At 43.0% G+C, this 24,818-nt stretch overlaps 1 protein-coding gene across 4 annotated transcripts in view; it reads left to right on the top strand.

Moving 5' to 3' along the window:
- Positions 1-24,818, top strand: part of LOC126237022 (cytohesin-1) — a 208,428-nt gene that overhangs the window by 139,308 nt on the left and 44,302 nt on the right. For 2 of the 4 annotated variants that reach the window (XM_049946765.1, XM_049946764.1), the window contains exon 1: positions 7,693-7,985. The exons of 1 other annotated variant lie outside the window; for it this stretch is intronic. In XM_049946765.1, the coding sequence (XP_049802722.1) occupies positions 7,800-7,985 (186 nt within the window). In that variant the 5' untranslated portion in view covers positions 7,693-7,799. Of the gene's footprint in view, positions 1-7,691; positions 7,986-24,818 lie in introns of those variants that run through there. One more of the 4 variants, XM_049946762.1, reaches the window with a different exon arrangement.

The raw sequence follows: 24,818 nt of genomic DNA, 5'->3' as shown, positions 1-24,818 counted from the left end.
CACGCTCAAAGTCTCCGTGCTTTATTCGTGGACGCGCCTGTCTGAGGAATCTAAATGGAAAGTAGATTATTACTTCGCTCGTATCCTTAATAGACGCTGTCCAACAGTTTATTAAACGCGGCTATAGATTATAAGAAGCATCCCGATGACATGTTTAAGTAGTGTCTTCTCACTTTGTGTTAACATTGCAAACGCATAGTCAGAACATTAATTACAACTTCAGTATTGTTTTTCAGCTGTAAGTAGGTACTACGTCGACAAGTAATGGAAAAGTTAATAGCGCGCTCGTGTTGACTAAATTACTCATCTTTGGATATTACGATTTTAAACGATTTGATTTTTTTATTTCGGAGCGCGCATAATTCTGTACTGGTTTCTGTTGTACGGTATTGAGCTATGAAAGTACAGTAGAGAGTCGTTAACAGACGCAGAAGTAACTTCAGGAGTGCTCGGACCCTTGCTCTTCGTGTTCTATATTAACGACATCCAGACAACGTTAATAATAATCTCAAACTTTTTGCAGATGACCCAGTTATCTAATGATGAAATACTGACTGGAAGAAGCTGATCAACTATTCATTCCGATCTCAACCAAAGGGACACAAAGATTGGCAACTTGCTTTAAAACTGTTCAGAAATTTAAAACTCTGCCTCTCACAGAACGAAAAAAATCTTAGTAACCTATTACTACGATATTAATGAGCTCAATTTGAATCAGTCAACTCATACAACAGGCTCAGTCGTCGCTAATAAACGTGATAAACTACAGGTCATTGGCACGATTCTTGGAAATGCAATTACTGTATAAAGCATACTGCTTACGAAAAACTCGGGCTATCCATCTCAGAATATTGCGTAAGTGTGGAGGATCCATACCAAATAGGCACTACATTGAGATGACAAAACTCATGGGTTAGCCATATGCAGCATACACATATGGCGGTAGTATCATGTACACAAGGTATAAAAGGGTAGGAGCCGTCATTTGTATTAAGGTGATTCATGTGAAAATGTTTCCGATGTGATTATGGCCGTACGGCGGGTATTAACAGACTTTGAACGCGGAGTGGTAGTTGGAGGTAGACGCATTAGACATTTCATTGCGGGGGTCGTTAGTGAATTCAGTATCCCGAGATCCACAGTGTCAAGAGTGTGCCGAGAATACAAATTTCAGGCATTAACTCTCGCCACGGACAACGCAGTGGGCGCCTTCCCTTAACGCCCGAGAGCAGCGGCGTTTACTTAGAGTTGTCAGTGCTAACAGACAAGCAACACAGCGTTAAATAATCGCAGAAATCAATGTGGTACGTCCGGCGAACGTATCAGTTAGGACAGTGCGGCGAAATGTGGCGTTAATGGGCTATGGCAGCAAACAACCGACGCGAGTGCTTTTGCTAACAGCACGATATCGCCTGCAGCGCGTCTCCTGGATTCGAGATCATATCGATTGGACTCTAGACGACTGGAAAACCGTGGCCTGGTCAGATGAGTCCCGATTTCAGTCGGTAAGAGCTGATGGTAGGGTTAGAGTGTGGCGCAAACCCCAGGAAGCCATCGACTCAAGCTGTTAACAAGGAACTGTGCAAGCTCGTGACGGCTCCATAATGGTGTAGGCTGTGTTTACGTGGAATGGACTGGGTCCTCTGGTCCAGATGAACGGATCACTGACTGGAAATGGTTATGTTCGGCAACGTGGAGACCATTTCCAGCCACTCATGGACTTTATGCTCCCAAACTACGACGGAATTTTTGTGGATGATAATGTGCCATGTCACCGGGCCACAGTTGTTCTCGACTGGTTTGAGAATTTCTGAATAATGCGGGCGAATTATCTGGCCATCCATATCGCTCGACATGAAGAATCCCATCGAACATTTACGGGACATTGATCAGATCGTGTACAAAACCCTACACTAGCACCACTTCCGCGATTATGGACGGCTGTGGAGGCAGAATTGCTCAATATTTATGCAGGGAACTTCCAACGACTTGTTGAATCCATACAACGTCAAGGTGCTGCAGTATCTGGGAAGAAGGAGGTCCAGCACGATATAGGAGGTATCCCATGACTTGCAGGGGATATTGAACGTATGCAAAGAAGGGCAGCACGAATGGTCACAGGATTGTTCGACTCACAGAAAGCGTTACGGAAATGCTGGAAAACCTGAACTTGCAGACGATTGAAGATAGACGAGAACTATTCTGTGAAAGCCTGCTAAGAAAGTTTCTAGAAGCAACTTTTAGTGATGAATGCAGCAAAATACTGTAAGCCCGTACAAACCGCTCCCGTAGGGTCTGAGAAGACAATAACAGACTAATTACGGTGGGCATAGAGGCATTTTGTAATCATTCCTCCTTCGGGAATAATCATTAATAAGTGGTACAATGGAAAATACCACATGCGACGCATTTCATAGTGGTTTGCTGAGTATAGTTGTAGATATAGACAATCCACTTGCGTGCGTTTCAGATCTCCCAGACAGTACATCATACGAGGGGCGTTTGAAAAGTCCGTGCAAAAATAAAAACTACTTACGTGTTTGGGGTAAATCTTTTTTATTTTTCGACATAGTCTCCTTTTAGACTTGTACACTTCGTCCAACGCTGTTCTGATTTGCTGATCTCTTCCGAATAATAAGAATTGTCCATGTCTGCAAAATAGCTATTAGTTGCTGCAATCACGTCCTCGTTTGGATAAAATCTTTATCCGCCAGCCATTTTTTCAAATTGGGGAACAAATAGTAGTCTGAGGGTGCCAAGCCTGGAGAATGGGGGGGGGGGGGGATGTGAAACGAGTTGGAAAGCTATTTTCATTAATTTTGCGACCACAACTGCTGAGGTGTGTACTGGTGCATTGTCATGATGGAGAAGGACTTTTTTGCGGTCCAATCGCGGGCGTTTTTCTTGCAACTCGGTTTTCAAACGGTCCAATAACGATGAATAATAAGCACCTGTAATAGTTTTACCCTTTTCCAGATAGTCGATGAGGATTATCGCTTGTGAATCCCAAAAGACAGTCGCCATAACCTTTCCGGCCGAAGGAATGGTCTTCGCCTTTTTGAATGCCAAACGCGAAGAAATAGACCAATATGGCTGAAACTTGGTGTGCGTTCTTTCCAAAGATGCTACTAACTAAACATGACCTCGATACGCGCCGGTGGTGCCATCTCTTGGATTTTGCACGGACTTTTCAAACGCCTCTCGTACTTGGGCACCGTTTTTCTGATATTTTTGTCTACCACTCCAGAGCTGCCACTTACAAAATTACCAATCGCTGGAAAAAGTCATCCCCCCCTTCCCCACATGAATAGACATTTCCTAATATTTCATAGTTTTTGGCTAATATCATGTCGGACATAACTACCGACGTAACTGTCGCAGCACTTATGATACTGATCTGGAATTAGGGGGAAACTGGGGTTCAGACCTGTCAACCGTACTGATTTTGGTTTGCTGTGAGCCCCCTAAATCACTTCAAGCAAATACTAAATTTTTCTCAGTAAGTCTTCCGCCGTTTCGTACGTTCGTTTAATGACTACGACGTGGACAAAACGTTAAATCCTAACCGTGCTCCCTTCCTCGTTCCAACTATCTCCCAGGATCTACGACGAAATCAGAACGTACATTTTGCATACGAAGAGCATGCATGTTGTTGGTGTTACCTGTAACAGCATCTTGATCAATGTCTCGATGTACTTCTTGTGTGTCAACTCCAGAAAATAGCTGGTGGGAGCCTTCGAATTTACATGATTTTCACGTTACATCTAGGGATAACTAATCAGAGAGGTATGGGAGATAGGTAATTCTTCAACTTTACCATGTCATCATTTATTTGCTATTTGTAATGATATTATTCAGTTGAACGAATATAAAGGATTGATTTATTTACGTGGCGTTAATATTAAATTTATGTATCAGTGAGCATTAGAATAATTGCCGGAATGTTTTGATCAATTAGTTGTGATGTAACTGGAGTGCTGGGAATGTCAACCAGTAAAACGCTATACTTAATGAGCACAGCTATGTTGCAGTTACAGCACAGATTATCATCCAGGATTGGTTGGAGTCGGATTCTTTCGAGACCACGGAGAGGACAGTGCAGCATGGCGCCAGAGTCCGCTTCCTGTGCACGGTGTCATTAAGTTCGATGGCGTCAGCTCTGGAATGGCAGCATTGTTCCCGTTGCCTCAGTCGCCGCTGACAGCTAGTGCAGGCGGGCGGTCCTCCTGAGCCTTGTCGAGTTCTCCCTCATCCGCTTACAAAAGGGTTAACTGCCGGCGGCTCTCTCTCGGGCTTCATTGTAATGTCGCATACACCGAAGAAACTTGTATCTGACCTACCGTACGTTTGACTCTCGGCTCATTGACAACAAGAAAAAGAAATGAAACCAGATGACCAGTGGTACTAGTGGTCCACCCAGTGAGGGTGCTGTAGTCACGTTTACAGTAATTAAGTGTGCCAAACATATGTTATGTGACTCTCTGTCGTACCACGGAGCGAAGTATCCCAATCGTTAGCACACTGGACTCGCATCCGGAAGGACGACGGTTCAAATCCGTGTCAGGCCATGTTGATCTGGATTTCCCGTGATTTCCCTAAAATCACTCCAAGTAAAAGCCGCGATGATTTCTTTCAAAGAACGCGGCCGATTTCTTTCCCCATCCTTTCTTAATCGGAGCTTGTGCTCCGTCTCTAATGACTCCGTTTGCGAAGGGACATTAAATACTAACCCTTCTTCCTTTTTCTTCTGTGTCGACACGATTTTATCGGACGCACCTCTTTGCGAGAGGAACTATTCCATCTCTGAGAGCCTTTGTGCCATGCTAATGCTTTTCTGGTCTATCTACCAGGCAGACCATATTCGATTCCTTATACTACTGTCTCAGAGATCGCCAGCTCTCAGTAAAATATTTCGCCATCAGCATGCTTGTATTGAATTTAAATACCTAGGTGCGTTTAAAACTGTTACAGTCGTCATGTCGCCAAATATAGTAGCAATTATTTGTGATATAAGATGGATGCTTTTCGTAACGAAGTACTTTGGGAATTTCTGCTTAAGGTTTGCGTGATGTAGTATATTTAAAGAAATAAAATACGGAACTACTGCTAGCGCTCCGAGTGGAACCATTCTCCCTCCTTCGTCATCAGCCATAACGGAACACGGTATATATTAATATTCCCCCTTTTCAGTATTAAATAAGCGCGGTAGTGTAGCGAACGATTTAGGTACTCAATTGCGTGAATGCTTCATCAATATAGCAGAACCTGAAGACGTTTTGACGTAAATACTTATCTGCACAGATAGTCAACGGAAGCGTGAAATATCTCAGTTGAACTGCCCTTCTTGATTTAGTCCTATTGTTTGTTGTTGTTGTGGTCTTCAGTCCTGAGACTGGTTTGATGCAGCTCTCCATGCTACTCTATCCTGTGCAAGCTTCTTCATCTCCCAGTACCTACTGCAACCTACATCCTTCTGAATCTGCTTAGTGTATTCATCTCTTGGTCTCCCTCTACGATTTTTACCCTCCACGCTGCCCTCCAATGCTAAATTTGTGATCCCTTGATGCCTCAAAACATGTCCTACCAACCGATCCCTTCTTCTAGTCAAGTTGTGCCACAAACTTCTCTTCTCCCCAATCCTATTCAATACCTCCTCATTAGTTACGTGATCTACCCACCTTATCTTCAGCATTCTTCTGTAGCACCACATTTCGAAAGCTTCTATTCTCTTCTTGTCCAAACTGGTTATCGTCCATGTTTCACTTCCATACATGGCTACACTCCATACAAATACTTTCAGAAACGACTTTCTGACACTTAAATCTATACTCGATGTTAACAAATTTCTCTTCTTCAGAAACGATTTCCTTGCCATTGCCAGTCTACATTTTATATCCTCTCTACTTCGACCATCATCAGTTATTTTACTCCCTAAATAGCAAAACTCCTTTACTACTTTAAGTGTCTCATTTCCTAATCTAATCCCCTCAGCATCACCCGATTTAATTTGACTACATTCCATTATCCTCGTTTTGCTTTTGTTGATGTTCATCTTAGATCCTCCTTTCAAGACACTGTCCATTCCGTTCAACTGCTCTTAGTCCTATTATTATTACGTTATCTGGAATTCTAATCTACAAATCTAAGGCCAGGAGATAACGTTAATACTTAGAACATTCAGGAGGTAGTTAAAGCGCATATGGGTAACATTTTTCTGTTCTCTAAACGTGCTTGTCGCTTCAGCAGAACTTAACGGTGTACAATCTCTGTTGCAAAATATTTGTTCTTTATGCTGTGTGTAATAAATTAGATAAACTAACGACTAACCGTCTCTCTACATATGGAAGCGTTAAGAAAATACCTCTTTCTTCTTTAAATCTCCACAGTTAACTAGTACTACTTATTAAAACATGAAACACTATTTTTGGATTCAGACCTATTGCCTGATATAGTAATCATTTGGTTCCATATGTAAGTATGTTTTTTTTTGTCAGCAATCTTTTGCAGAACAGTTTACTTTTTCTTCAGTTTCGACATTTTGTTGACAGGGAACCAGCAACTTTATTAAATTTCTTAAAGCATTTGTTAAAGATTCTATCGACAATTGCCGTACTTATATTTGGCGACTAGTTTCAAACCCTACTAGACTATTTTCAAGCCAGACCTACTGAGGCTGCACTGACAGTGCACAGTTGCAGAAGGAAGGTTCCTTTAAACGTTGACCTGAAAGTATTATAAGTTATTGTACGTAGGGCATGTTCCAAATTCACGTCCTGTATTACTCAGGTAGGTGTCGAAGTAGAGCATCGGAGTAAATTGACATTACCTCTTATTTTTTGTGTCTCTAATTTTCGTCGTTATCGATTATTAGCTGTCACTTGCAAATCCATATCAGCCAGTGCCAAAAAATGAGTTCTAGTACAGTAATGGACGACAGTTCGTGATTCCCATTGACCGTCTCCCTGCAGTAGCAAAGAATCGAAGACATTCGTCGTCCAACAGACTGATTAGATTACACAGTATGTTCGGAGGCATTGTTTTAAATCAGACAAAAACTGTACATTCTCACGGCCTCTGAAGCAAAATATCGAGTGATTTGCAGATGTAAATGAAGTTCAAACAACGAAATAATTTAATGTTCTTAGTATAAACAAGGCTTACAACCAAGAATCGTTCCTAAATCAACGTGAATTTGACTTGTCGAATCCTGTACTAACTCATTAAAGGAAAAGTCCTTCGCACAGACGGCAAGTATCTTGATGTGCGATGCTTTCTTGATACCGTAGAACCCAAACATGTTCTGTCAGTTCAGTTTTCTTTCACCATTGTCTCCCAAATGACGTTATCGTCGGGAAATGGAGGCAGATGTATAAAGACAATAGCGACACTCACTGATTTCATATGCTGTGTAATAATCGTCTTAAAAATGCGTTATGCCTTTGCCAAACTTATGATGCATACATTATCTCTGCGTGACATGTAGCCGTTAAAGCATTCTTGTGCGTTACTTGTGTGCCTGCTTACGAGTAAAGGTGATTTCACTGATGAGCAAGTAGAACGTGATTTCGATACCAATGCGAGGAGACAGCAGTAGCTTCGTGAACACTCCGCAAGAGGCAGGCGCTGCGCGCGACGAGGTGCGCCGTGTGGCCGCTAGGGGCGCTGATTTTGCTGTGCCACAGGGCCTGTTGGATAGCAGGGGAAGTACGCGTGAAGCCGGCGGAGCGCTCGGCCGGCTGTGTACAGAGTGTGGTGGTGCTGTTGTGTTTTGGTGGCTGATGATTAAGTGACTTGGAATCATGGTGCTGACTACCGGATCGAGTAGAGCTCAGCCCCCGGGGCCAGTGTCGGCGGGTTGGTTCGCGTCACTCCGGAGGAATCGTAAACAGCACAGGACCGCTTCGGTCTCATCGTCGTCTTCTGCTACCTCAGCGCATGGGAGGCTGCTTGCTCGGTCAGCGTGGGACCTATCAGCGTCGTGCTTGGTAAATACAGTGACTGTATTTATTGCGAGGTAGTTAGCAGTTAAGAACGGGCGACATTCCAGTCCTTCAAGTGTGACACTTGTTGAACGTGATAGTAACCCAGTCGTGCATAACAACGCCTGTCAGACATTGTGCGTCAACAAGTGGAACATAGTGATTTCTGTATACTTCCATTTACAGATGTTGTAATTGGCGAAAAATATTGATGGGACAGAAGAGCCCTAAAATGTTGGAAGTTGCAGCAGATCATGGATCATTGCGTGGAAAGTTGCTTTCGCAGAACCGGAGTCGATGTGTGTCAGGTATACTTGCGCAACCACGCTGCTGGAATGTCAGGGCTGTTTTGTGCGAGAAGCGTAGACGTCTGTGCCCGATCAGTAAGGTGTCACGTACCACTCATTGGCGTAGTTTGTGCAGCGCTTGTTTTCCTGGATCGCATAGCTTGCGCCAAATCTTAGTCGTGTACGTGCCCACAGGGGATGCCGGCGTCATCGCTTAATCTCTGACGTGTGCGGAAAGGTATCAGTTTGACAATATGCGTAAGAACTGATAGCGCTACCGGATGGATGCGAAATATCTCGATCCCAATCATCTCGAAGGAAGTGCAAAGCCTCAGAATTTCTGAATCCGCTCCCTGTGTTACGTCGGGCACAAGTGTCACATTCATTGTTTATATGGCCACTAAAAGCAGCTGTGGATAATAATACAGTTAACGATAATTGTCATTCAGCGGCTTTTTTCTAGCGTGCCTTGGCTATAGTTACTATTTACATTAAGAAGCTATATTGTTCATTGATGTTAAAGAGAGCATGCAGCTACATTAAAAATTTAAGGTATAGGGAGTGATAAGCTTATTACATAATGCTTGGAAATAATCGTGCTGTTGCCGAAAATGTTTTGTTCTATATGCTGCATTCAAACCAGCAAGAATTATAGTTATTACGCAGTCAGTACACTGGAGACACACTAAAGTCTCGCTTGAGAAACACTAAGAGATCGGTTGTATTTAGAAACTACAAATTTCGAAAACCGGTTCGCAGTCATGAAAAGGCTTACAGGCTGCTTTGCTCCCGTAAGGGTCGTTATATATTGTTTATGGCCCGCATGAAAGTGTAGAGACCGGTTTTTTCCTCTTCCTGCTTCCGGAAGGGGACTTCTGAAAGTAAGGATGCATAGAATAGTTCTGTAGAATTGTACATATGAGTACTTATCATTCATAATCAAAACGGAAGAGATGGTGCAGCACTTGGTAGAATTCTGTTATAAAGCTCTTTGAGCTTGCTTCCTGTCACAGTCGAGCGAGGTGGCGCTCTGGTTGATTGAGTTCGTGTTCTCATAGGTTTGGGATTTTAGGCAAATGTTGATTGTCCGTGGAACAAGCATAGCCGAATCCTCTCCTCACCAGCTGCTGACAGTCGGCGGAAATCTAATCTTTTTCTTCCGCTAGCGGATTAAGAAATAAGCGCAATGTCTGAAAGCTACATCGGGCGGTCAAAGCCTGTGACGTACGTGTGGAAGGCCGAGGAGATTAATTAGCGGCTGTTGCCAGCTCTGCCGGGCTGCAACCTTCCGAAGGACGAAAGGCTTCGTTCGCTAGCAAATCCCTTACCGAGGGTAGTCTTTGGAAGTCCGCGCAGTCTCACAGACTTCCCGCTTGGAATTAGACTGCTTCGTGGTATGAAAGCAGTCACGACCGTTGGTCTGCTGAGACTGTCTGCCCAAAAAACTGACATTTATTTCGGAGAATGCATAGCTGCTACCCTCTGAGCTTGTTGGGTACTCTATAAAAGACACTCTTTGAGTACGGTGTATACCAACTGACATTTAAGTTTAAGCGAAGGCACGCGTACATAGGATTTCAGAAGATTCTACCCCGCTCCATCCCTCGCCCCCCCCCCTCCATCTCCCCCCCCCCCACATGCAGAAGAGTAAGTGCGAATGCGGATACTTTTCACTGATGCAGAACGCAAATATTCAGCGACCAAAATATTTTCAAATACTGTAATACTAGTTGTGTTCGATCTGAAGAATGGTTCGATGCAGCTCTCCACGCACCGAGCGAGGTGGAGCAGTGGTCAGCACATTGGACTCGCACTCATGACGACGACGGTTCAAACCCGCGTCTGACCATCCTGATTTAGGTTTTCCGTGATTTCCCGAAATCGCAAATACCGGGATGATCCCTTTGAAAGGACACGGCCGTTTTACTTCCTCGTCGTTCCCTAATCCGACGGGACAGATAACCTCGTCGTGTGGTCTTCTTCCCCAAATCATCCAACCAGCCAGCTTTCCATGCTAGTCCAGCTGGAGCAAGGGCGGCGGTCCTCTCCACCCTCTACACGCGCGCACAAGGATATGCACAATGTTTGACAGGCTTCGTAGTAATTATGTAAAGTTGGCTACTGTCGCATTATAAAAGTTTCATACTGGAAGAACTGAAATGACGCCAGCTATCAAGTCGTGAGTTGATAGAACACACACTGAGCACCAAGCAATCGTCAACGGGCGCGCGCGCACGCTCTCTCTCGCTCTGTTACCTATTCATTTAGTACATCATTAGTTACCGGATCTACCCATCTGATCTTCAGCAATATTCTATAGCACCACATATCAAAAGCCTCTGTTCTCCGTCTGAAATGTTTGTTCCATGTTTCAATTCTGTATTAGGCTACTGCAGTACACATGGTACCAAATCACAAAAGTTCTAGAGATGAGTTTATCTCTGAAATTGGTTGCCCACCGAAAAATAATATAAATTGACTCTTTGGTTACACGTAGTCGTGATGGGCATCATTTCACAGAAGACGTTCAGTTCTCTATTTTTTGTAGTAGTTGCACGGAAGGAATATCAGTTGCGCGGCCGAAGTTTCTGTAGGGCAAACAATTTTTAAATTTGTTTATGCAGTGGCGAGTTTAGGGGCTAATTCCTCCAAATGAGTAGCGTTTCTTTTGAAAGTTTGACCTGGGTTGTAGCCTAGATCTTTCATTTGATCAGGTGGAGAAAACACTTAAATGTTTAGGTTATCTAAGGTCTTTAGTGTTTGCTTCAGAAAGTCTTTTCTTAAAAACGCTGGTCTTGTACAGCTGCCCTTATTGTTGGTGTTTGTTATCGACAGATGCTGTAAGGCCCGTTTTGCACAAGAGGCCTTCTGGTGAAAATTGACCAGTCGAATGCTTGCGCCTTTTGTTTTTGGGTGTAAATCAGCAACCAACCACGTCCTGAGCGTCTCTGATTTCAATGATCTGGGATTACGCGGAGTGTGGAGTTCTAAATTTCTGAGTATGCTGCACACTGCGCGTGCGCAGGCAAGGAGTTGGCAGCGTCTGCCAACATCGGAAATTATAACCAATTCTGATCGAAGTCAGATATTACAGAAACTGATCTAGTGCTTAATCGTAGATTGCTTTGTTTTTATGGCAATCGGAAAATTACACAAGATCCTGGTATTTTTTTCCCTACTAGTGTCCTAGTCTACAAGAGACGAAATATCTGAAAGCAAGAAGTATTCACGTTTTACAGAGAAAGAAACCGCACTTCACATAAATAAGAGCGTGAATAAATCTCCTTAATGAAAATTGTCAACAGTGAAAATAAATATTATTGGACGAGAAAAACAAATTTCGTTGTTACTTGGCAACTTACAAGAAAATCAAAATACAAAAGATACAGCAAAAAGGCGCTATTTACTGCGTGCTACATATTGTCTGATATATTTGGATAACTCTTTTCCTGTTCTTTCTACTCTCAGGAGCATGAAACAATTTACCACACGATCTTTGAGAACTTCCACTATGAATTCTACTTTAGTCGTTAATGTAAATTTTGTTACTATATTTCGATTTTTCGAAAAGAATCGACCCTCAACCTCACTTTCACCATTCAGATGCCAAACTGCACAGCAGACAGCTGTCACAAAACCGGCAATTTTGGCGCCGACGTGTAAACGAAAATGACTCAAAACATAAGAGAGCCGGTACTGGAATAAAATACCAAGGGCGCTGCAGTAGACGCACTAGTATAGTCAGCAGGGACAAGAAAAGTCGATCGTGTAAAAGCAGCTTAAAACTACAAGCGTGGGTTTGGAAGGACTGTTTCGTTACGCAAGGCAGCCACTCATTTGACTTTGGCAGAGGCGGTGGCCATGCTATTTTTTCACTCTGTCTGCAGACTCGACTAGACTGGGTGCAGTTATTTTAGTTCACGCTGTGCACGAACGCAGCCGATATGTTGAGTTCAAGGTGCAGCAACAAGTTGGGCGCGCTGCGCTTGTTTACCTGCGCTAGGTGGGTGCCTCGGCTCAGCAAGGCTGCCGATCTGCGCGGCTGGTTTGCCTGCCAGCCGGAAGCGGTGGCCGCCGGTTTGCGTCACCGGCGCGGCGCCTGTGCTGTGCCTGTGGAATGTGCCTCCTGCTGCGCCGCCCAGTCCTCACGGCCTTTGACTTATGCCCGTTCTACACGGGACGTGTGAGCTTGCGAGATTACCCGTGACGCACCGGTTCCGCCGGCCTTTACCATTTAGTCGGGGACACCTGCATCGCTTTTGGAAGGAACAGGGAGAATCCTATTTTCACGCGTATGAAGGAACTTCGTTAGTGCGCTGGTGACCGAGCGGTAAGCACAACTGACAAACAGCGCGAAGCTCCTTGTGTATTGTATCCTGCTCAGCGAAATGTTCGTTCGTCTCCCAATAGTTAATGGATGAAGCATCTGCTGTAAGCACCCATTGGAATTTAAACGATAAGATGGCCGTGCATGGAAATGAACGAAATTCAGTGATTTGGATGTATTTGTATCCGGAAGTAGTCTTAAAAAAGGTTGTTCACTTGTAAATTCATTCACAAGTTAACCTGTCTTTGGCACAGAAAGGGGGAAGATATGTTGCTGTAACTTTTCGATAAATTACCAGATGAAATAAAATGTCTGGCAGACAGCAGTAATAGTTTTAAAAATAAATTGAAATTATATCTCCTTGACAACTCCTATACAGTAGACGAATTCTTAAAAAGGAATAAATATATAGTTGAATATATTGGAACAGTTCCCCACAGTCGTTTAATGAACTAAGTAAGAGCATGTGGATTATCAGACCAATTGTGTGATTGGATTTAAGAGTTCCTAGATAACAGAACGCAGCGAGAGTGATTTCAGGTGTGCCGCAGGGAGTGTCGTAGGACCGTTGCTACTCACAACATATATAAATGACCTTGTGGATAACATCGGAAGTTCACTGAGGCTGTTTCGGATGATGCTGTAGTATATCGAGAGGTTGTAACAATGGAAAATTGTACTGAAATGCAGGAGGATCTGCAAGGAACTGATGCATGGTGCAGGGAATGGCAATGAATCCCAATGTAGACAAGTGTAATGTGCTGTGAATCCACAGAAAGAAAGATCCTTTATCATTGAGCTACAATATAGCAGGTCAGCAACTGGAAGCGGTTAATTCCATAAATTATCTGGGAGTAGGCATTAGGAGTGATTTAAAATGGAATGACCATATAAAATTAATCGTCGGTAAAGCAGATGCCAGACTGAAGAATCCTAATGAAATTCAGTCCGAAACAAAGGAAGTAGGTTACAATACACTTGTTCGCCCACTGATTGAGAACTGCTCACCGGTGTGGAATCCGTACCAGATAAGGTTGATAGAAGAGATAGAGAAGATCCAATGGAGAGCAGCGCGCTTCGTTACAAGATCATTTAGTAATCGCGAAAGCGTTACGGTGATGACAGATAAACTCCAGTGGAAGACACTGCAAGGGAGACGCTCAGTAGCTCGGTACGGGCTTTTGTTTAAGTTTCGAAAACATACCTTCACCGAGGAGTCAAGCAGTATATTGCTACCTCCTACGTATATCTCGCGAAGAGACCATGAGGATAAAATCAGATAGAGCCCACATAGTGGCATACCGACAATCTTTCTTTCCACGACCAATACGAGACTGGAATAGAAGGGAGAACAGATAGAGGTACTCAGGGTACCCTCCGCCACACACCGTCAGGTGGCTTGCGGAGTATGGATGTAGATGTAGAATATATGCATTTTGTGCCATTTAAGGGAATGGGGTACGTAATAAAAATATTAACCATAACAAATAATCATGAGTGCATTTCTTGTGCTCTCGACACGTTCCACATCATAACTGTTATCGTGAGATTGATCAGTGGAACACGTAACTAGAGCGAGCAGACAACTAGACAGGCATAAACAGTGTAGACACTTTTTTTGTAGCTGGACAATCTGTCGCGTGGAGCACTGCAGTAGGCGACTTCCTTGTTAGTCGCACGCCCCATGTAAAACGGGTCTTTGCGAATTACCTGCCTAGAGGCGCAATAGTCCCGTCTTAAAACGCCACACGCTTATCGTGGAGGAGAGAACGGTCACCTAGCAGCACAACTATTCTGATCTCACTTATTAAAAGTTTCCCCAATTAATGCCGGATATCAGAGCTGTTAGAATCATACTCACATGCAAGAGGTAACGAGTAAGACGTTGTTCAGCAAAAAGGTACTGGTACATAAAATGGTAGGTGTACTGCTGTAAGATGCCCTTCTGACATAACAAAAGTTCATACAAAGAAAAGCCCTCTCAGTAGCCACAAAACTGAAACATTACTAACCACACTACCAGATATATATGCAAGTGAAACAATTTTCAAAATTGAACGCTGCAAAAATAAACAAACAGGATGGAAAAAAGAATCAGTACGTTTATAAACAAACACTACCAGTAATATGCACGCTTTAGACTAACTCGTTAGGAGTTTACAGCAAAACGGATGGGTGGAATTAGGAAAACTCATATCCTCCTTCCAACATCGTTGCGATGAAATATCAGAGGGCTAGTAGCGAAATTATGCAACAGTAAGACCAACATTAGTTGCATAATGGGAACCAAGAAACATGCGAGAGGACTAAAATTACAATAAAATATTTTAAAAATGGCAAACTGGGAGGTAAACCAGATAACAGACCAAGATCAACAAACATTGGGGCGATTTGATACGGAGAAAGTTGAGATCCGAGAGAATGAAGTCGTACTGCAACAACAGGTAATTGAACCTGTTTTTACAAAATTGACTGCATTGGCCCAGTAAAGGACGTGCCCTTGAACAGGGTAGGTTACTTCTCGAATTACGAGGTTCGATGACATTCATTCTTATCCGTATTACATTATTACTGGGTCGGTGCAGAAGTTCTGGCGGCGTTTTTCCACAAGTTAAATAAACACAACAGATACACATAAGCGAGTTCAGTCATCAATAAAATATTCTCCATTACTATTTACAACAGTATACCAACGATGGGCAGCTTTTCGACTCGACGGCTGCAGAAATCACGTGATGATTGGGACGAACTCGAGCATGTTCAGAGAGCATTTTCATCCGGAAAGGAAGTTCCTTGAAGGTTGCTCGATAGCGCGCGGAAAAGGGTGAAAATCTGAGGGCACAAGGTCAGGTGAATAAGGTGGGTGAGGAGTGACTCCCCAACAAACACCTGTATAGTGTTTGTCAGTCTAGGAGAATGCGGGCGGGCGTTATCGCGGAGTAGAATCACTTTGCGCTGTCGTCCTAATAGTTCTTGGATTGCGTCTCTAAGACATCTCACTTGTTAAGAAGTTATGGTTACACCTCGAAGAAGCAGGGACTGGCTGTTTGTGTTATCATTTCATCATTCGGGGAAATGGCGAGACTGGACAGTGAAAAGATGGGGAATTGCGTTGAGCGCTCCACAAACCAATCATCGAAGAAGCAATTCCTAGTACTCTTCCGTCTCTGTTCCACGAGATGCATAACGCCTTTTGTGGATGCACGCAGATCTTTGTGCGGAGAGTTGCTGCTTGTTTGGGCTCAATCATCCATTTCTTTTATGTTAGCAGAGAGAGATCATTTCTAGTCACCAATAACGAGACGGGAATGGTCTGTGTTGTTGAAGAGCAAGCAGATATGCACATATGACACCCGCTGATTTTTGGCTTGGAGCATGGTGTGCTAATACAATTTTTGAACCCTTCCCCATTACATGCAAATGTCACGATGGGGAATGATCACAGTTCATTACATTTGCCACTTCTCGAGTACACTAACGTGGATCGTTCTGGATTAATGCGTTTAAACGATAATCAAACCCCAAAGTTCTTCCTGAAGTCGCTAATGACAAAATGATCCTCCTTAATACGAGAAAACCATTTTCTTGTCTCAACCATTTTCTTGTCTCTATCCAAAGGCATTATCCACATACGCGGCGCAAACGTTTCTGGTTGCCTCCGCTGCTGTCATCTCTCTCTATTGAACTCTAAACAGAAGAGTATGTCGGAAATGTTCCGACTTCTCCACTTGGCACTGTCTCCAAATGACAATATGTAAACTCAAATAGCAACAGTGAACTTCAAATAAATAACAATCGATAATTAAATCCATAGCAACCGGAATACCAACATGCAAAACAGAAACGCTACGAACTTACGCACGAACCTGATGTATTTACAAAAACCTGCTTATAGAACATCGGAACAGGAATGCGAGTGATGTGCTTTTAAACGAAACTCGCTATAGTGTTTGTATTAGGTATGTGTTAGGAGTAGAAGCGAAATTAGTGTCCGGCGTCAGAGAACTTACAAATACCATAACTTCGTACTGTGGCACGTACGAACTAATCAGTTTTGGTGTATTGTTCGTCGATCTGGTATTTTCGCAAAGCAGCATTAAAAGCCAGTGACGATTAAAAGCTGTTAGGCCCGTCACACGTTTTAGTAAACGCTTGACAATCACCTAAATCCCCTGCACTCTGCAATTCAAGACGCGTTGCTCGTCAAACTACCTCACTCTTGACGTTTCACGAGCCCGCGTTACAGTAACTCAAGAAACGTTCATCTTTCTCCATGCATAATAAAATTACGAGGAGCGAGTAGGACTCGCGCTCTGAGGCTTGTGTGTGTTACTTCATGCATGCCGGGACTAGGTTTAGAGTATTTTTGCTGTCTCGACATTGATATTGCTAAGAAGTCGCTCCAAGTGTTCAGATATTTTCTAGAATTTTTAATTACAAGTTTGAAGACTGATAACAAATGAGTCTTTTCTTGTGATATTAGTTTCACAATTTAGGTTTTTTCTTTACGTATGCTGTGAAACCTTTATTCTTGCCAGATTTTATGATTCTCGACCGACGGGAAGTACATCTGTAGATTTTGATGAGTAAGTTTGCGAGTATCAAATGTTACATAAATAACCGTATCTTTTGACTGCTTTGACTTAAGTAGCTGCTATTTATTACGCCGCCAAGTTACTATAGACTTATGGAACCGCGCGACCGCTACAGTCTCAGGTTCGAATCCTGCCTCGGGCATGAATGTGTGTGATGTGCTTAGGTTAGTTAGGTTTAAGTAGTTCTAAGTTCTAGGGGACTGGTGACCTCAGATGTTAAGTCCCATAGTGCTCAGAGCCATTTGAACCATTTCAGCAGTTGAAGTTTCGGATATAGCTTTGGAATGTTGTGGACAGACACAAATCATCAGTTTTCGTGTCTACGGCAAAACGAAGGATGTGTTCCGTGTTTGGTCTCGTCGGAAATGAACCTCTTCGCGGCTCAGTACAGCACAAGAAGTGTGTTACCTGCGGTTCGTGTCCACTGATGCAACATGCAGATGTTTGGGGTCAGTTCTAGGTGACTGGGCCGTTGTTGGCGCAGCAAGGAGAAACGGTTTTTGCGACCTCCCGGTCTCAGTTGGCAATGGCGGTAGCGCTTTGTGTGCCAGACCAGAGAGAACTGCGTATGAGTGACGTGACGTGATGCTGCCGACAGCGGGCTGGCGGCTCAAGTCCAAGGCCCAGACAGCTAGTAGGCGCATTCCGCGCACAGGCATAGCTGGCGAAAATGCGATCTGCCTGGAGTCTCAAACAAACAAGACACACAGAGAACCGGATGAGCCGAAGACTAGCAAGTTTGGTGTTGCGTTTTTTCTCCCTGTACTGAGCGAAACAGCACCGTCGATTAAAACTTTGGAACATTTTTCCAAGCATTTACTTTTCTTTGTCATTTCAAGCCGCGATGATTTCCTCATTGTCATTGTTGATTTCTCCTGTTTGCTCATCTAACGTAGTACTATTGTCAAAAGGGCCTGTTTTTTATTGTATCTATGCGAATCTATCAATTTTCCACTAGAAACAATATTTAGTTTAAAAATGGGAATCACAAAGGACTACCATTGTATAGAAACTACAAATGTAAAAAACCTAAGTAGGTACATATAAAATTAAAAAACTTCAAAGAATAGAACCCAGTAAATGGAGTCACACCATTAGGTCCGAATTCGTTTACTCACACGCCGATGAGAAACGGCTCTTCCGTTAGAATTTTGCTATAGCACCACATTTCAAAATTACCTGCCCTCTCCTTGTCTGCACTGTTTATCGTAGACCCTTTACTTCCGTATAACGGTATACCATAATTATTGGATTCTCGCCTAATACCTCTTAATATAGATTTTTATATGCTCGGCTGATGCCCTGTCTGGCAAATAAATCTTCAAGAACGACCTCAGATTTTTTAACATGTTACCGCAAGAAGTACCACTTGTCGTGCTGGGCTATGGCGCGAGTCGAGGGACACTGATGTCTGTCACCTACCTAGCTGAGGAATTTGTGAACGGGCACGACCTGTTTCGAAGATAAACCAGGTAACATCACTATTTTGTACATCACTCCCACTACCGCTATTGTCACCTCCACAATTAGTATTAGCATACCAAGTGACGGGTCGCCTGGCGACTGGAGGAAAAACTGTGTACATAGGTCTTCCGTAGTCTCATGCGCTAAGTTGACGGTTCCGAAGAGTTCGGTCGGTATAAGGCCTAAGCGCTCATGAACATTCAACCTGTTTTGGTAGGGTGAAACATGACTAAATAGTAACCAAAACACTAAAACTACCATAAACAGCACTTTGTAAAATATGTTGTAGCATACGATTGTTGGCAGGAAAAAATCTTCCTGCCACATTTTTCAGCGAATGAAGTACGCCAAAACCATTAAGATTAATATTATCAGCACTTAACGTTTACTTATGCAGAACGTCACATGTGAAGCGAAATAAATGCAAATAATGAAACAAATATTGCGAACCTAGATGTTTTACTCCCGCTGCTTACCATAGTGATTTGTAACTAAACGGTCCAGCTTAAACAATTGCGTTCAGAACCATCTTATTGACAGCCACCGTAACAACGCGACTGTCAAGTACTACAGTATTCACATTTGGCCACAAAAATAAAGCCGCTGAATTACTAAACATCTTCGTGAGGTGGTAACGCTGATCGTTCGCGTGCTGTGACTATGGTGTATGAAGATAAGTTAGTCAGCATTACTCTAAGCTCATTCGTATACATACATGCAACTCAACAGAACCCACCTGGACTTTCCATTAAGCGTGAAGATCGTGAGGGTTTTGGGAGAAACACTGCAAGTGGTGGCGATGGCGTACGTAGACTGGAATCACTTCTCAGTGTTCGGTTGAACATAGTACATGCGACATTTATGAAACCAGAACGCCCTGAACATGCTGTTATTGCAAAATGACTCATCGTAACATGTCGTTGCAACAGTAGTTTTTTTCCTACACTGCGGCTACACAAGAAACTTTATTCGGGTGACTCACTGTTCTTAGCAAGGAAAAATTAACATTTTGCTTGGTGAATATTCACGTTTTCTTGCGCATTTTCATTATGCTTACGTATATATAGAGGAAATGCATTCAATCAAACTGGGTGTGAAATTTTAAGTTGACTACTACACATGTGTAATCGAGGAAACTGTTCCCTACCTTGAAAAACATTGCTACCGTTGTTTGATTCAAGGAATACGGTAGGCAGACTTACGACGCGTATCTTATCAGGATTGCATAATTAGCTTCTAAACCTCGTGACTCATACCGAAACAGACTACGCAACTAGAACACGAAAGCTGTGTGCGCATAGTGTAGGACGGTTGTTGAAAATTTTTGTCGCCTCCATCAGGCTTTACGATTTTCATTGTCTGTGCTGTTGGTTTTAAAACTACACGTAACGAACACCTTCTAGTAGATGAGCGTAGGCCCATTGCGGACAAACTTGCAGAATTTAGTGACGAAAGCCATCGCCTAGGTCAGGTAAGATTATTCGTGCAGCTAATATCCTGTTTCCAGAGAATGGACGCGGCATTTTTTTTTTCGGTCATATTCGAAGTCATAGCGATTCGGAATGAGAAATATTCTAGATTAGGGTAAAGGTAAAGAAACATCCGAAAATACACATTAATACCAAAAAGTTAAAACGGCTGAAATAAACGTTCAAAAGTATGTTGCATTAATTTTCCTATCTTCCTGCAGTAATAGATTTGTTTGCCATTCATTGATAAAAATATTCTTGCGAGTGGACTAACTTTATCGGAAGTCGGCAGTTAGACAAGCCCTCTGAGATGGCGCGAACATGTTAGGGGGTTTACAACAAATAAATTCGAACTCTTAGACTCAATTAGAAATGCTAAACAGTTTCAAATAGAGCAGATGATTAAGGGAGCAGCATTCTGTGGAGTTTAAAGAAGTTTCGCATTCCTAACAGTCACCACCAGTCGTTTTTGCAAACTTAATTGTCTCAGTTGCCTTAATTGTCCATTTGGCTATGTAGATGTCGAACAGCAGAGGATACAAGGTAAAATAATGAATTTTATCTTTCGAAAAGCTTCTGCAGAAGACTAGAGAATACCCAACAGTAATAAGAATAATAAAATTACATTCGTACGTTTTATGGTGGTAGGGTATTAGTTCCTTCTCACATTAATTTACAGTTTGTTGTAATGCGATGAAGTCGTCTTACAATTTGTTTTTGCAGATTCCGCGAATTTTCATGCTTTCATGGATCCAAAGCTCTAAGAAAGCCCTCATTAGTAGCATGCTATCGCAGCCTGTTTAAATATCTATTGGCAGCCGTACTGTCGGCCAGTAAGATTGTCTAAATTGGCAGCTGAAATCCATACTGTTGCTAGCAGATATTTCGTTGCTTTGAAGTCAGTGGTATCTTAGGTCATGCCAAGTGGCTGAAAAGAAAAGCAGGCGTAGCACACTGTCTTAATGTGCTCGTTAGTGTCTCTGGCTTCTTCGTTCCTGCTACCTAACAAGAATAAGCTACCGGTAATGTTCAGATACTCATTTGCTTTCAAAGAATTGCCCAGATACGTCAGTGCTGTTGTTCTTGAAGTGAAATGAAGAATCTTATTTGCTTGGTTACAAATGTGCTAATTTGAGTTTATAAGAATGTTAAAACATACATGAATCAATTTGAGTCGGAGTCCAGTGCGAAGCAAAGAAGTTTCAGGAACGTTAAGATTAAAACTGGGCACTATAATAGATCGTTTGCTCTATAGGAAACGAGGATACGTTTGTCCATCTTTGGAATCGGCTCTCAAGATTTAAAAAGAAATGTCGCTCACGTAATGTGTCGGACGTCTAGTAACATGGCACTGGCGAGGACAATGAACTATGTCTGATTCCCAATAAAAAATACTAGTAAAGTGGCCATTGCGAATGCATAAAACACACTATTCTGAACACACAAGAGAAGCTGTATCACAAATGCAGTTCCTTTTCAGAAAACGGCTTATGCGTTGCGGCGTACCTGTCTAGGCATTTTTCAGTTTTTGTGTAGGAGCGTATATTCTGAAGTATTTTTGACATCCCAAGAGCGAAGACATTCATTACAAGTTCTTTCAATTAATTACAAATGATATAAAGTTATAGGTGCCGATGAAAGTAATCAGCACACGCTTGCTGCTCGCGGGCAAAACTGCTTTAATCCTTCATCTTCCCACTCCTGTCTCCAAAATTCACTTCTCACTGTTTCTCAGACTAAAATACATAATTTCGCCAATAGTACAATCTCACTGCTTCTGATGAGAGTCCAACATACGGTGTACACACGGAAAGAACTAGGCACTATGCCGATGACTTTGAGTTGCAGAGAGTATACATCACTACCGGTACACCCCATAACCTACGTGTGTTGCACTTCTATTTTCTCATTGTTTAGAAATGTGGTAGTACAGGAATCTGCAATGGCGCGAATGGCGAAGAAATATGATCGGTTCATTTATCAGTGCTGTACTGCAAGTTACAGCGAACAACTTGCACACTTCCTAAAAGTCGATATGTCAGTTAATAACGAACTGCAAAAACTTCTGATATCGTAAAAAGTATGTAATACCATAATGCGCATTCGACAAGGTTGCTCTTATGGGCGTCGGTCCCAACTGAAACGCAAAGTCTTTTGACACAAAGAAAACTGCACTGTAATGAGCAGCTCGTACGGCGGGCTGTCACCTTTGTAAGTAACGTAACTGTTTACAGCGGAAGTCAGGCCACTTACCACGTAGTTAACAGCAGTGGGGCAATGAATCACGTCGCCGGGCGGGCACGCAGCCGCCAAAAATCTGAGAGCAGCACAGCAGACAACGTTAATTAGGTGAAATTAGGTCGCGGCTGTCTCGTATGTTTTCTCCAGCTATCATCATGGTTAAAGAGAGATCCTCCCTGGAGATGTAATGAAGTGAGTAATCTAGATATCCACTAAAAATAGCAGATCCGTTAAAACGTTTCATGGTTAGTAGGAAATGAAGTGATCGAATGACATTATTGGTCGGGGAAAGCTTCGTCTTGGGTTGTTCGGGAACCTGTGCAGGTATATTTCACGCCACTTACGCAACTTGCACGTCTTTGTGATGAGATGTAAATGATTGACAAAACAAAAAACCCAGTACCTGTGCCAAGAAAACTGACCCGGTCGGGTATCGAACCCAGGACCTCGCGATCTATGGCAACGCCTCTCACCAGGTCACGAGCTGCGGACAGTTAGGAGGAAGGGGACTGATGACTACAGCAGTTCAGTCCCATAGTGCTCAGAGCCAGAGTTAGGAGGAAAGATATTTTCAGATTTTGTACGTAGTCCAATAAAATTCGCTTTGACTATCTTCATGTTGTCCAAATAAAAATTCGATGTTTCCTAATGGTGATAAAGATTCTACAAAATCTTTACACAATTCAGCCTGCAAATTATAGGTCTGTCAAACATCTTAGACGACTTTATATAGATATTTACCGATGCAGGAGGATAGAACAACCAGCAGCTAAATTTTCAGCGCTCCAGCGAAGAAAATAGCAAATGATTAAGAATAGCTCAAGGGAACATAATTATTTTGTTCACCAACTCAAACTAGCTCACATTAACAGTACAGGGTGTCCAAAATGTTTAGGTACAGGTAGTTGGGAGTAAATGTTAAGGAGAAAGGCATGGTTACTGATTCACCATAAACGTAGACGAACACCACATCCCGAGAGCAGGCTGGTCACTTCGCAGGATCTTTTCACACGCCGCATATTCCAGTCATCCGTTACGTTGACAGTTTCGTCATCCGTACCAAGAGTATCTTTATTCCAACGTAAGCGTACTGCATAGTATAATGGGACTTCGTTGTGATGCTCTGCCTGTGTCGATTGATTGGTTAACTTCGTCTTAGCAGAAATTCCTGTGTTAAAGTAGTGTCAAGAGTCTTACATGCTATCACTTGTCTGCGCGGACGTTAGTCACTGGCCCATAATAATTGTTAGTAACTTCATTATGTTATCGAGTCACAGGTTTCGCCTCTAGTAACTATGTTGTAGAAATCTGGGAGCTATGGGGGAATAATTGTCGCAATGAACTGCCGACTTATTCACGTTAGTAAATTCTCCAGAAGTCGCCATCCAATGCATGAGTGCCCAATGTAACTAGTTAGCAAGCAGAAAAACCTTCCTTCTCCTCTATATGCAAAAGGCAAAATGTCTTCCACACGCCCTACACTGTTTCACTGGTACACACAGTGTATAGCTTAGTCCGTTGGGCGAGTCAAAGGAGATGAGAATACCACTTAGCGTTTTGGCTGATCTCTCCTAATATAGTTTACGAAATTGTAAAAAAGTTACCACGTTCAGTCATGACTTCAAAATATCTGAAACTAATACTGTATTGTGAGAAAAGAAAGTCACGTACTACCACCACACAAACTGAAGGCTGCTGTTCTGGAAGAAATAGTTCGACCACATGATCGTGTTCACATGAATGAAAGAAATTGTAGATAATGGACGTAAAGAGGAATTTAACACGTGTTCCGGTAACTGTAACTCACAAAAATGAATTGAAAAGTACGAAAAATTATCCATCTGCAATCTTTGTTTACTTGGTCCAGCCACTCGAATTTGGATTTCTGAATGATCCCCCAAACCATTAGAGGCGAGCATCGCGATTATTCCTACTAATCGGGCTCGACCAAGGATTTGCCCTTTGCTCGAACAGTATTACAGTTTACAAAACAAAGTAAAATAGTGTTACTGTATTTTTCAGGGTTCTGTCCGCACACCATATTGCAGTAAGATAATCAATTTTTGGTTCTAATTTTCCGATCAGTGGGTAATTACAGCTGTCCCGAAAAGATATTACCGGTGGGCCATTTGTGCGTTGGCTTAACGCAGGCAGAAGAGCGACCGGCGGGGCGGTAGCACGTGTGCAAAAAGCAGCCTCCCGCGCGCCGCGCGTTTTTTTGCGGCGCTGTCCGGAGATAGCGAGCGGCTGCAGCCGCGCAAAGCAAATGTCGCCAGGCCGCCGAGCGTTGTGATTCACCCGCCTCATTCCGCCGCCCTTGCCTATGGTAACGGTCACATAAGCCTTACTCATGGACCACCACTTTATCACAGTGGTTCCAATGGAGGCAAGAGCGCCCACCATACCCCTGGGAGGGGTGCAAAGGGAGGGGAGTCTGCAAACCCATCTCCCCCCCC

This window comes from Schistocerca nitens, chromosome 2 (assembly GCF_023898315.1).
Source record: "Schistocerca nitens isolate TAMUIC-IGC-003100 chromosome 2, iqSchNite1.1, whole genome shotgun sequence".
In the NCBI taxonomy this organism is placed as follows: Eukaryota; Metazoa; Arthropoda; class Insecta; order Orthoptera; family Acrididae; genus Schistocerca; species Schistocerca nitens.
This window is presented reverse-complemented; position numbering and strand designations above follow the sequence as displayed.